Source organism: Bubalus bubalis, chromosome 4 (assembly GCF_019923935.1).
Source record: "Bubalus bubalis isolate 160015118507 breed Murrah chromosome 4, NDDB_SH_1, whole genome shotgun sequence".
NCBI classification, from domain to species: Eukaryota; Metazoa; Chordata; class Mammalia; order Artiodactyla; family Bovidae; genus Bubalus; species Bubalus bubalis.
This window is the reverse complement of record NC_059160.1, coordinates 16,094,584-16,107,140: the sequence shown is the minus strand read 5'-3', so window position 1 is coordinate 16,107,140 and position 12,557 is coordinate 16,094,584. Positions and strand designations below refer to the sequence as shown.

General features: G+C 46.5%; 1 protein-coding gene, 1 long non-coding RNA gene and 1 other non-coding gene across 10 annotated transcripts in view; 2 read left to right on the top strand and 1 right to left on the bottom strand.

Annotated features, from left to right (window-relative positions):
• The window catches only part of CHD4 (chromodomain helicase DNA binding protein 4), a 29,495-nt gene extending 17,314 nt beyond the window's left edge, over positions 1-12,181 (top strand). For 3 of the 8 annotated variants that reach the window (XM_045165261.1, XM_045165263.1, XM_045165258.1), the window contains exons 25-40: positions 37-212; positions 3,385-3,565; positions 3,650-3,736; positions 3,828-3,916; positions 4,017-4,150; positions 4,480-4,624; positions 4,737-4,902; positions 5,161-5,258; positions 5,362-5,491; positions 5,745-5,816; positions 6,289-6,426; positions 6,664-6,772; positions 6,887-7,019; positions 10,378-10,576; positions 11,293-11,456; positions 11,640-12,181. In XM_045165261.1, the coding sequence (XP_045021196.1) occupies positions 37-212; positions 3,385-3,565; positions 3,650-3,736; positions 3,828-3,916; positions 4,017-4,150; positions 4,480-4,624; positions 4,737-4,902; positions 5,161-5,258; positions 5,362-5,491; positions 5,745-5,816; positions 6,289-6,426; positions 6,664-6,772; positions 6,887-7,019; positions 10,378-10,576; positions 11,293-11,456; positions 11,640-11,657 (2,039 nt within the window). In that variant the 3' untranslated portion in view covers positions 11,658-12,181. Of the gene's footprint in view, positions 1-36; positions 213-3,384; positions 3,737-3,827; positions 3,917-4,016; positions 4,151-4,479; positions 4,625-4,736; positions 4,903-5,160; positions 5,259-5,361; positions 5,492-5,744; positions 5,817-6,288; positions 6,427-6,663; positions 6,773-6,886; positions 7,020-9,220; positions 9,358-10,377; positions 10,577-11,292; positions 11,457-11,639 lie in introns of those variants that run through there. The other 5 variants (XM_045165262.1, XM_045165259.1, XM_045165260.1 and 2 more) reach the window with 4 other exon arrangements.
• Positions 1,288-4,023, bottom strand: LOC123465665. Its single transcript, XR_006640914.1, has 2 exons — positions 3,769-4,023; positions 1,288-1,892 (listed from the first exon to the last, which is right to left on the bottom strand). It is a non-coding gene; the product is annotated as an uncharacterized LOC123465665 (long non-coding RNA).
• On the top strand, positions 4,942-5,079 carry LOC123465743. The gene has a single exon (XR_006641035.1). It is a non-coding gene; the product is annotated as a small Cajal body-specific RNA 11 (non-coding RNA).
• Positions 12,182-12,557: the final 376 nt, after the last annotated feature.

Below are 12,557 nucleotides of genomic sequence, written 5' to 3'. Positions count from 1 at the left end.
TGCTAACTGGGGGTGTGGACCCCTGATTCTTTATAGGAGGAGACAACAAAGAGGGAGAAGACAGCAGTGTCATCCACTATGATGATAAAGCCATTGAACGACTGCTGGACCGGAACCAGGATGAGACTGAAGACACGGAGCTACAGGGCATGAATGAATATTTGAGCTCCTTCAAAGTGGCCCAGTATGTGGTGCGAGAAGAAGAAATGGGGGTGAGTATGAGTCCAACGCGGTGCTTGGTGATTCGTCCAAAAGTTGGAGTTGAGACCACGATGGTATTTGAGACGAGGAAAACATCTGTAGGCAAATTAGTACAGTGATTATTATTTCACCTCTTTGAAAAGAAATTCTGTAAGTATGAGCAAATCACATGCACTTCTTGGACGTAACTGGCCACATTTCACACTCAAAGCATTTATATTAACTGCTTTATCAGACTCTCACTTTATTTTCTCTTATGCATTTTATTAGCTCTATAAATAGACTTTGGATTGCTAACCCAACTCTCTCCAGAGAAAAGGTAGGAGGTGTGATATGTACTTAGCCTGTCTTCCTGTACAATTGTTTTTCCTTTTTCCCTTCTGTTTCCTGGGTCTTTTAAAACAGAAAACAAAGAATACTCAGTTACGAATGTGTGGACTCTAATATTTTTCCCCCCAATGTAATAATAGGGTATGGAATTAAAGAAAAAAAATTCTTTCCCTTCTGGTCCCCTTTGAGCCACCCAGGTCAAGGTTCTTTGAATTGACATCAGTCTCTGATGATCTTTGACATCTATCCTCATCCTTCCAACTCTGAATCATTCCTCTTGCTGTTTTTCTGATATGTATCTTAACCTCAGTGTTGTGTGCTTATGGCTAAAAAGTCTGACTGGTCTGCAGCCTAGTAGTCTTCGGTCAAAACTGCCCTCCTGTCAGGGTGGCCCACATTTGGGAGGGACCCTGGGAGGGACCCAGGGCAGAAGGTGCTGAGTGGCTGCAAGGGAGGGCTGGTACTCTCCCTCCCACTGTTAACCTTTCCTGATGATGGCCCTCTAGGTGGCTGCATAAAGTTTTATTTTTTGAATATTACAGCCCTCCATATGTGTAGCTCCTACATCTACAGATTCAGTTGTGCCCTGTGTGGTACTGTAGTATTTACTGTTGAGAAATATCTGTGTGTAAGTGGACTCGTGTAGTTCAAACCTGTGTTGTTCAGGGGTCAGCTGTAAGTCTCCTGATTCAAAATTCAGAAGCTATAGAAGTATCTCTTCCCCACCCCAGTCCTTTGGCTACCTAGCACCCTCGCTGGGGATAAGTGATATTTATTTTACAAACTATTTTATATACATATAAATCACATGTGTGTATGCATATATATAGACGTGTATATACACAGAAACACCTTTTTCCCTTTTTCTTTTAAGGAAAGTAGTTTTTTCTAAAGTTGAAGTATTGTTCCACAGGGAAGTCCCCAGGTCCTCTTCTAAGTGAGGTATAGCAGTAGACAAGGAGACATGGCGCTTGGATCCTAGTGAACAGTAAGAAGGGAATTTCCTGGTGATCCAGTGGTTAGGACTCCACGCTTTCACTATTGAGGGCCCAGGTTCAGCCTTTGATCAGGGAACTGGGATCCTGTAAGCCACATGGCACAGCCAAAAAAAGAAGGGAGTGGTTATTCTTTTCTGCTCCTTGTGGTTAGACAGGGTCCTGAGACAGTTTTGAGCAGTGGGTTGTTGCAGAATCCTCACTTCGTGGCTGAAGCATTTATTTGTTGGTGTAGGACTCTCTAGTGCTGTCTTCCTCCTCTGTCGTGTGAGCACATCCAGAGAGAGGAGTATGAGATCAGAGCAGTCTGGAATGCTGAGGCCCCCACACTGGAGAGAGGTATCTGTTCTGGAGAGTCCCCCAGATCTGTAATGGACATTGTAGGAACAAGAAATAAACTTCTGTTGTGTTAAATCACACCACACAAACACACAAAAATGGGAAGAATAGTTGATTCACAATGCTGTGTATATTTCTGCTGGGCAACAAAGTGATTCAGTTATACTTTTTAATATATATGTATATATACACATTTTCTTTATATATATTCTTGTCCGTTATGTTATCATAGGATGTTATATATAGTTCCTTGTGCTATACAGTAGGACCTTGTGGTTTATCTCTTCTATATATGAAAGCTTACATCTGCTAATACCAACCTCCCACTGCAGTCCCTTCCCCTTGGCAACTACCCGTCTGTTCTCTAGGTCCATGATTCTGTTCCATAGATAGGTTTGTGTCATACTTTCAGATTCCATGTATAAGTGATATGGTATTTGTTTCTGACTATGATCATTTCTAGTTGCCTCCCTGTTGCTATGTAAGGAAAAGTGGCTTCTTCTCCATGATGTTCTGTACCTCACTTTTGTCTACCTGATCTTAGAGGATTTATTTCATCCAAATCAGTACAGAAAGAACTTCTGCCTCACCCCCCTGTGTAATATGTCACCATTTGAAAGTACCATAATTTATTTACTTAAAAAAAATGAGATATAATATAAAATACTATTAAAGGTGTATGATGTGATTTGATATATTGTATCAAATCATAATGGTTTATATATATTGCAAGATGTCACCCCAGTAAGTTTAGTTCTGTTACCATATATATAGTATTAACTTTTTTTTTCTTGTGATGAGAGCTTTTAAGAACTGTTCTTTTACTATAATAGCAACTTTCAGATATGCAGTATGGTATTAACTAGAGTTTCCATGCTATGTATAAAATCATCATGACTTAAATTTATATCTTTTGACTCTCTTCATCCATTTCACCCCCCCATAATTTATTCAGGTTCCCTAATGCTGGATATGTAGGTTGTTTCTTATATCAATGCTGTTAACAGCTTAATTCTAATGTAAAGGATTTGGAACTGGTGGTCCTAAACTATCTGAAAAAAAAAAAGTGAAGACTTTCAGAGGAGCATAAACATTTGGGGATATAAGAGGATATGCAATTTTTTTTTCACAGCTGGTAAACTTCTATGAAGTTTATGAAGAACAGAAAGGGCTTATGGCCCTTCTACTTTATTGCTTGGGAAAATCTTCTGCAGTATTTCAGAAGCTTCTCCATTCTGCCTTGCTAAGGCTCTAATCTCTTTCCTGCATTTTACCGTCTCCCAACTGTTTGTGTGTCAGTAAAAGGGGTTAAAAGAATGCACATTGTCTTTTCATCCTTCTGTCTTGTGATAACAGCTTGTCCTGTCAATTAAATTTCTTTCAAGTTCTTAGGTTCAAGCAGGTACACCATGTATTTCAGAGTCAAGTCATGAACAGCAGCTAACAGAGTGGGAACTGTGAGGACCAGGGGTAGCTGGGGGTGCAGCAGCCCTGAGTCCTGGCCCTCCCTCTGCCCCAGGAGGAAGAGGAGGTGGAACGGGAGATCATAAAACAGGAAGAAAGTGTGGATCCCGACTACTGGGAGAAATTGCTGCGGCACCATTATGAGCAGCAGCAAGAAGATCTGGCCCGAAACCTGGGCAAAGGAAAAAGAATTCGTAAACAGGTCAACTACAATGATGGCTCGCAGGAGGACCGAGGTGTGTGTGGCCGGCCCCGCCCCCCACCCATGGGCCGTTCCACTAGAGCAGTGGGCCCCGCTCATCTGCCCTCTCTCCCTCCAGATTGGCAGGACGACCAGTCCGACAACCAGTCCGATTATTCGGTGGCCTCAGAGGAAGGTGATGAAGACTTTGACGAACGTTCAGAAGGTGAGGCCCATGCCTTTCTGTTGGATTTTTACCTGTTGCTTTGTCTAACATCCCGATCAGCGTCGCTCACACGTCCTTTTTCTTCTTGTAGCTCCCCGCAGGCCCAGTCGCAAGGGCCTGCGGAATGATAAAGATAAGCCATTGCCTCCTCTGTTGGCCCGTGTTGGTGGGAATATTGAAGTGAGTACCACTCGGTCCTAGGGCAGGGTGGGTGCGAGCGGCTGTCGGGTCTTGGGGGAGTTGGGTTGCCTCCCTCTCACCTGGCTCCTTCTGCCCCCAGGTTCTTGGTTTTAATGCTCGTCAGCGAAAAGCCTTTCTTAATGCAATTATGCGCTATGGGATGCCCCCTCAGGATGCTTTTACCACCCAGTGGCTCGTGCGGGATCTGCGAGGCAAATCGGAGAAGGAGTTCAAGTAAGTCGAGTGCTTGGGTGAGCACTGTAAAGCAAGGCCTCTTGAGTCCGGGTTTTTCTGCACACTGGAGCCTGCTGTGCCAGGAGGCACTTCTGCTGAAGCTGGAAGTGCAGCTGCTAGGAGTAGGGCTCTCTGTTCCCTGCTTCCCCAGCAGAGGACCTGGGGCACAGCGCGGGGTCTGGAGACCAACTCTCAGCACCGTGGCGGGCTTTAGCTCACATGGAGCCACGGTCATCTCCAGCATGAGGCCTGACTGCCCTGCGGGTGGGAAGGAGTCTGGTCTGGGAGCTGGCTGCTCTTTAACCTGTTTCTCTGTTTCTTTACCACAGGGCTTATGTCTCGCTTTTTATGCGGCATTTATGTGAGCCGGGAGCAGATGGGGCCGAGACCTTTGCTGATGGCGTTCCCCGAGAAGGCCTGTCTCGTCAGCATGTCCTTACTCGGATTGGGGTTATGTCCTTGATTCGCAAGAAGGTGAGCCCTGAGCCTCCCTCTGTGATCCAGGGCTTATAGTGGGAGCTGGAGAGCCAGCAGGGAAGGAGCCTAGTTGGACTCGGGTCTTCAACCTCTTGTCCCATTGCTGCAGGTTCAGGAGTTTGAACATGTTAACGGGCGCTGGAGCATGCCTGAACTCGCAGAAGTAGAGGAAAATAAGAAAATGTCCCAGCCAGGGTCACCGTCCCCAAAGACACCTACCCCCTCCACTCCTGGGGACACACAACCCAATACTCCAGCTCCTGCCCCGCCTGCCGGTGAGTGCTCCTGGGTGGTAGTCCTCTGTCCTCTTCATCTTGTCCTGGCCTGTGGTTTTTCTGCTCCCCTGTGCTCAGTTCTCAGGGGACTCCGGCAGGACGCACAGCAAGCTCCCTCTCAGTTTAGGAGGGCCGTCCTGAGAATAGGGCTGGCTCTTAAAGGCACGAGAGGACAGTTTAAGATGAGACAGACTGAGAAGGCATGACCTTCTCTTTGATCTAGGACCTTCTTAATTAATGTCTATTGTTGGTCTGCAGAGGATGGGATAAAAGTAGAGGAAAATAACCTCAAAGAAGAAGAGAGTGCAGAGGCAGAGAAGGAGGTGAAGTCTGCACCCCCTGAGGCCGCCGTTGAGGTGAGAGGGTGACAGACGCCACACTGGAGGCCGTGGGATTGGCCCATCCTCCCTCTGGGAGGCTGGCCCGTCTGCTTCAACCTCTGTCTTCTCTCTTTTGAAGTGTACACAGCCCCCTGCCCCTGCCTCAGAGGAGGAGAAGGTCCCAGTGGAGCCTCCTGAGGGAGAGGAGAAAGTGGAAAAGGCAGAGGTCAAGGAGAGAACAGAGGAAGCGATGGAGACAGATCCCAAAGGTATGTCTATCTGTGTGCCCTACAGACCCTGCGAGCCAAAGGACTTCGACTTGCAGCCCAGCTGGAGGCAGTCCAGAGGAACTGACACATGGAAGACTTTTTCACCCCTGAGTTTAACTGTGGGCCTTTTGTCCCTCAGGACATCTTTTATGACTTTAATCATTAAGATTTAGGTTTAGGACTATTTCAGATCTAACAGAGGTGGGGAGCACTCTTGTTTAGGTATGTTCTCAGTGCCGTCTATTCCCCCCAGGTAATGCTGATGTGGAGAAGGTGGAGGAGAAGGCAGCAGTCGATCTGACTCCCATTGTGGTGGAGGACAAAGGTGGGTGTTTGGAGAAGCCGACTGTACTGTAAAAGGACTCGATTGCTGAAAGGAAGAACTTTGTCTCCCAGACACCTCTCCACCCACAGGCTCCCCATCCATACTGATAGAATCATTTTATCCCAAGCTAAAAGACTTCCCCCTCTCCCCGCCTGTGATGGTCAGTGGGCTGGTGGCACCTTTTTGTGGGTTTAAGAAACAGTTACATGTGGGGACTTCCCTGATGGTCTGTTGGTTAAGACTGCTCTCCCAACGCAGGGGGCCCAGGTTCGATTCCTGGTCACAGAACTAGAGCTCACATGCTGCAACTACGACACAGTGCAGCCAAATATATATATATATGAATAAAACACGTGGAGAAAGGGTGGAAGTAGATGGGTGGTCTTGTAGCACATGGTGCTGTATGTACAGGTAAGGGCCATGGTGCTGTCTTCTGTCTAGAGCTGACATTTCTCTTCTGCCTGTTCTGTAGAAGAGAAGAAAGAAGAGGAGGAGAAAAAAGAGGTGATGCTTCAGAATGGAGAGACCCCCAAGGACCTGAATGATGAGAAGCAGAAGAAAAATATTAAACAGCGTTTCATGTTCAACATCGCAGATGGTGGTTTTACGGGTATGAAAAAGGGGCCCACTGGAAAGATTCAAGGTGAAATTAGGGTTCTTGTCAGAAACCAAGGTATGGCGACTTTAGCTGTCCTAGAGGGAATGCCAGGCCTACAGCACACTCCTCTGGGGTCCCTGTTCCAAAGCCAAAGGCACAGTAAGTTGCTATCGGGTCAGGAGTTAAGTAGCTGAATCCTCAGTGGTGTCTGCCTTTGTGTTTCTCCCCGTTCCCCATACCTCTCTTCAGAGCTGCACTCCCTGTGGCAGAATGAGGAGCGGGCAGCCACCGTCACCAAGAAGACTTACGAGATCTGGCACCGACGCCATGACTACTGGCTACTGGCTGGCATCATAAAGTATCCTTTGTCTGAGTCCGATCCAAGGTTCTGGTGGGATTTCTGCCGGTCCAACAGTTGGATGTTCTTACTTTCCCTTGTTTCGTTTTTCCTGAGCGATTAATTTTCCAACAGCCATGGCTATGCCCGTTGGCAGGACATCCAGAATGACCCACGCTATGCCATCCTCAACGAACCTTTCAAGGGGGAAATGAACCGTGGCAATTTCTTAGAGATCAAGAATAAGTTTCTAGCCCGAAGGTTCAAGGTGAGCAGGAATGGGAGGAATACAGGCTTTATAGGATGGCCTTTAGAGTGCAGAAGGGACTGCAGAGGAAGTCTGGTCCTTCAGCCATACTGTATGTTTTCCTGGGTACTTAACTGTGTATCCTGTGAATGACTTTGCTCCCAAGTATCTTAGAGATCAAGACAGACAGACTTGAAAAGTAAGCAGTTACTTAATGGCTGAAGATGACTGCCTGACAAATGAGAGACCAGCACCATGGGTGTGCTAGGGGACCTCTGCAGGTTGGAGTGTTCAGGAAAGACTCAAGTGTGATTGAATTCACTGTAAGGAGGTGGGGCTGTCAGTGGGCTGGTCATACTTTTTCCTGAGTCTGTGCGGATGAGGGGTGGGGAGATGCAGAGACGTAGAGCTCCATTTTTAGAAATGCTGGGGCTAATATGCCCAGGACTGAAGGGACACCTTTGTCAGGAATGCAGCAAATTGTACTGAGGGCACCTTGTGGAGACATCAAAATGAAGACAAGGCACATGAATCTCAAGCTGCGTATTATAATTGGGGAAGGAGGAATGCGTACCAGTGAGCCTTCCAACATCATGTGCCAAGTAGCAGGTGGCACAGGGACAGGCCTGGTGCCTGTTCTCAAGCTTTCAGTTTAAAGTAGCAGCAAATGCGTGGTCAAGTGTGTGTCAGTCTAAGTGCTGCAACGGAGACTGCTAAATCCATAAAGAAGTTCTCCAGGGGGAAGGTGGGGAGCGCTCACAAATGCTTCACAGAGAAGATGGAAGTTTTTTTCCTACTTTTTTAGATTTTTTATTTTTTTTAATGACCATTTTTAAAGTCTTACTGAATTTGTTACAATATTGCTTGTTTTATGTTTTGGTTGTTTGGCCAGGAAGCGTGTGGGATCTTAGTTCCATAACCAGGAATATAACCTGCACCCCTTGCCTTGGGAAGCAAGAGTTGTAACCACTGGACTACCAGAGAAATCCCTTTGGAATGAAGTAATAGAGCATTGTCGGATAGATAGAAACAGGAGGCCTTATGATCAAAAGGGTTAGGTTGGGTATACAGGCTGTAGAGCTTTAAGGTAGGGTGTTTGGAAACAGCAAATAGTCCAGGTCGGGTGTAGAAGACACTCGTGGTGGTGGTAGGAGGTAGGCTGGAGAGAGGTAAGGCTGGAGGCCTGACTTAACCTTACAGTTCATGGGTAGCTATTGAGGATTTGTGAAGGGTTTTGACACAACCAAGGGAAACTGAAATAGAACATTTCATGAGATTACAGAACTACTCTATACTCATGAGGTAGTGAGGGCTCAACTCTTATACTGGCTGTGGAAAAGGATGAGATAAAGGAAATGAAACACTAGACAAATTTTTAGGATTTATTGATGTACTGTGGGGTCAGCAGGTTTTTTCTGTTAAGGGGCCAGAGTATTTCAGGCTCCTTTGTAAGACAAACTCTGTAGCGATATAAGCAGCCGTATGTGATAAACCAGTAAGTATGAATGTGCTCCACTAAAACTTTGATTTACTGATGCTAAAATATGAACTTCATATAATTTATATGAAGTGTTATAAACTATTACTTTGATTTTTTTCCAACCATTTAAAAGCCAAAAACCTATTCTTAGTTCTTGGGTCATCCACAAACGTAGTGGCCCAGATTCGGCCCACAGGCCATAGTTTGCTGACCCCTGACTTACTTGACTGGATTTGAGATACAAAGGAGTGAGACTCTTAACTGAGGTTTTAAGTCTGAGTTGCTGAGAAAGTTAAATTATAATCGGCAGATCAGAGAAGTGAGGAGAGCAAGCAGTCTGTAGAAAAGAGTTCCATTCTAGACAAGTCCTTTGGTGTTTTTGAGAAGTAAATACCCCAGCACCATCAACAAGTGGGATCAAAGTGATCAGCCATGCACAAGTGGGAACAGAACAGTCGGTGCCTGAGGTACAGGTTTGAGAAGCACCATCCCATTTGCATAGAGGGGCTGGCTGATGCTGGGAGGTGCGAGAGAAGGCTGATTCTGGAGAAAGCTTATAGTTTGGGGCAAGAGGGAGGGAGCTGGTGAAGGAGACAGGGTATATAAGTTGAAGGTAGGTGTCTGGTCTGTTTGAGCATAAATTAGTAGACCTTGATGTAGGCAGGTCTTGTGGAAGAAACAACAGTCCATTATTCTCATACTCTCCTTTTTCCTGATCTCTAATGGATTCATTCTTTTTAAGAACCAGAGGATCATTGAGTAAAATAAGCCTCGTGACTCAAGTATCAACATTCTTTCCCTTGGAATGTGTTTCAAAGGACCTTTTACACAGCTCCAGCAGGCGACATGTCAAGTGTTTGTTGCAATATGAGTTTTGGTGGTGGGGTCTGGAGGCAACCAAAGATATTCGACACTGGGTGTGTGGGTAGGTAAAATGTGGATTCACATCACATCATTCAGCAGCAGGTAGAAGCAACAAAATACATTTCTATAACATAAATGGACTGTTTAAAAAGATACGCAGTGGGGAAAGGAGGAAACAGAATTTTATAATGTACAGAAAAACATTCTGTAAATTAGAAAACACACATGAAACAATACTATCCTCAAGAAAACCCACAAAAAAGTAGGTATATTAAAAGGATTGCCTATTTGAGGAAGGAAAGGAATGGGAGTGAGATATGGAGGTGAAAGAAAAGAAACAACAGGAATAATTTTTTGAAGAGTAAAACAACTTAAGTGATAGGGTAGTTATATCCAAAGGATGACTGTCATGCAACCGTTTAAAGTCATATTTTATTTATCGAGTTTTACTACGTAAGACTTGTCTTCCCTGGTGGCTCAGATGGTAAAGTGTCTGCCTGCAATGTGGGAGACCGAGGTTTGATCCCTGGGTTGGGAAGATCCTCTGGAGAAGGAAATGGCACCCCACTCCAGTATCCTTGCCTGGAATATCCCATGGACGGAGAAGCCTGGTAGGCTACAGTCCATGGGGTCACAGAGTCGGACACAACTGAGTGACTTCACTTAACTACGTAACTTTGAGTGAAAGCAATATAAATACGTATATAGGATCTAATTTTGTAAAAAACATACGTAATTGAAAACCTCTAACATTATCTTTTGGAGGTGGAATTGTGATTTGAATTCTTTATACATTATGTTCTAAATTGAATATTTATCATTTTTGTATAAGGGTGAATCAGTAAAGGGTGAAGAACTTTTAAAAACACAGACCTCCAAAGAGGGGTAAAAAAGGGCGTAGTATAATGTTGGACTGCCAGATGAGGGGGAGGGAGCATCCATCTGTGAGGTTCTTTACAGGTTCTGAGAGGCTCGTCAGAAGCAAGCGGAGTGAGCATCAGTCTGATTGCCGTCTCCTCTTTGTCTCTTGTCCAGCTCTTAGAACAAGCCCTGGTGATTGAGGAGCAGCTGCGTCGGGCAGCTTACCTCAACATGTCAGAGGACCCTTCTCACCCTTCCATGGCCCTAAACACCCGCTTTGCTGAGGTGGAGTGTCTGGCAGAGAGTCATCAGCACCTGTCCAAGGAGTCCATGGCAGGAAACAAGCCAGCTAACGCAGTCCTGCACAAAGGTAGCCAGTGGCTCCCCTGCCTCCTGCCGACCTGGCCTCTTCCTTCTCTGCCCCTCCCCAGTACACAGTTACTCCTCCAGCCTCAGCCTTTATCCAGCCCCTTTGTCTGGGAGCTTAGGGTATGCGCGGGATCCTCGCCTTCCTCCTCAGGCAGCTGACATCTTAGAGGCAATCAAGGATAGTAGTTCTTTGCCTCTTAACTCGAATATATTCAAGTTCTTGGAGGTGGAAACAAAGCAGAATAACATAGTTTCATCTGTGGTAGTTTAGAGGTAATTTCAGGTGATTTAATATCCTGTCACGTTCTAGACCCCTTTCAACATTCATTTTCTGATTAAAGTTAAGACACTGAGGGGGGTGGAGGGTGAAAGGACAGAAAGAAGGCTGGTATATAGGAAGAAGGGAGAGCTCCAAAAGAAGAGAGGAAAGATGAGAAAAGGAAACGGAATAACTATTCAAGAAGTGGAGGAAATAAGACAATAGGGATCAAGGAACAGGTGACTTTAAAATCATAGACTCACGGGCAGCTGGAACTGGAACATGAGGAATAAGAAATACGTGGTGGAGCCAGGTCAGGTGACTCAGTGACAAATGACAGTATTCCAGCACATCAGTTTCGGTCTCTGAGAAGTACTAGGGGGAAGGGATGGTCCCCATATGGGAGGACAGACCTGGGTCTTGACCACCACGGCTCACCGCCTCTTTTTCTCCCCATGCAGTTCTGAAACAGCTAGAAGAACTGCTGAGTGACATGAAAGCCGATGTGACTCGACTCCCAGCCACTATTGCCCGAATCCCCCCAGTTGCTGTGAGGCTACAGATGTCAGAGCGTAATATTCTCAGTCGCCTGGCAAACCGGGCGCCTGAACCACCTCCACAGCAGGTATAGGACCATTTTCCTCTGGCCAGCTGTTGAACAGAGCCATTCCGGAAGTGGGAAACTTTACTGTTTGTCCCTAGCTTTACAGGCTGGGCAGCGGGGTGGGCTTACCAGTGAGTTCTCTTCAGATCTGGTGGGTTGCTGTGATCTTGGAACTCTGACTCCCTTGGCCTTCTCTTCCTATAGGTAGCCCAGCAGCAGTGAAGACCCAGATGGAAAATACCACCTCCACCGCTGAGCAGTGACCTTCCTCACTTTCCCTTGCCCAGATTCTCCCCTGGGCGCCCGAGAGACCCTCTCCTTCCTTCTGCCCCATCTTCTAAGTTGTAGAGGAACAGCCCCCCCGAGCACTAGGGGAGGGGAGGGAGTGAGGGGCAGTGGTGCCCTTCCTGCTGGAGAGACTGCAGCAGTAGCGCCGGCGCCATCTGCAGGGAGCTGGCGGGCTGGCCTTCTGGGCCCTGGCTTCTCCCCACTGTAACACTGTTACAACACGTACTGTTGTGGGTTCCCGCCAGGCTTGAAGAAAATGATCTGAGTTTCTTCCTCCTTCCGTTTTATTTTGTTGGTTGATTTTGTGTTTTCTTTTCTCCTTTTTGGGGGGTATTCACAGTGGGCCGGGCCCCTGGGCGAGACACAGCTACCTCTGTTGGCATCTTTTTAATACCAGGAACCCAGCGGCTCCAGCCCGAGTGGCTAGAATGAAATAAAGTGGAAAAAAAAAAAAAAAAGAACCAAAAGCATAAAAAAAAAAAAAAGCAGATTTCTTGATGAAAACAAAATAAAAGTTTCCTTGTATTTTAGTGCTCTGGTTCAGTGTGGGTGTAGGTGCAGGTGGGTGAGTGACGGGAGCCCTGGGACACCTGTAATTGGAGAATAGGGGTTTCCTTGTATCATCAGAGTCCACGGAAGAATCGACTCCCCCATCTGTGCACGTGTTCCGGGCAGGACGCCGTCCCCTGTGCACAGCCGCCCGCCCCGCCACCCGCGGTTCACAACCTGATCTTGGGCTTCCCGGCTCTGCGACCGTGCGGAAGCAGGCTTCTCCAAGCTGTAGGGATATCACGCATAAAATGAAAGGATCTTCCTCGCAGTGTTGTGAAGGTG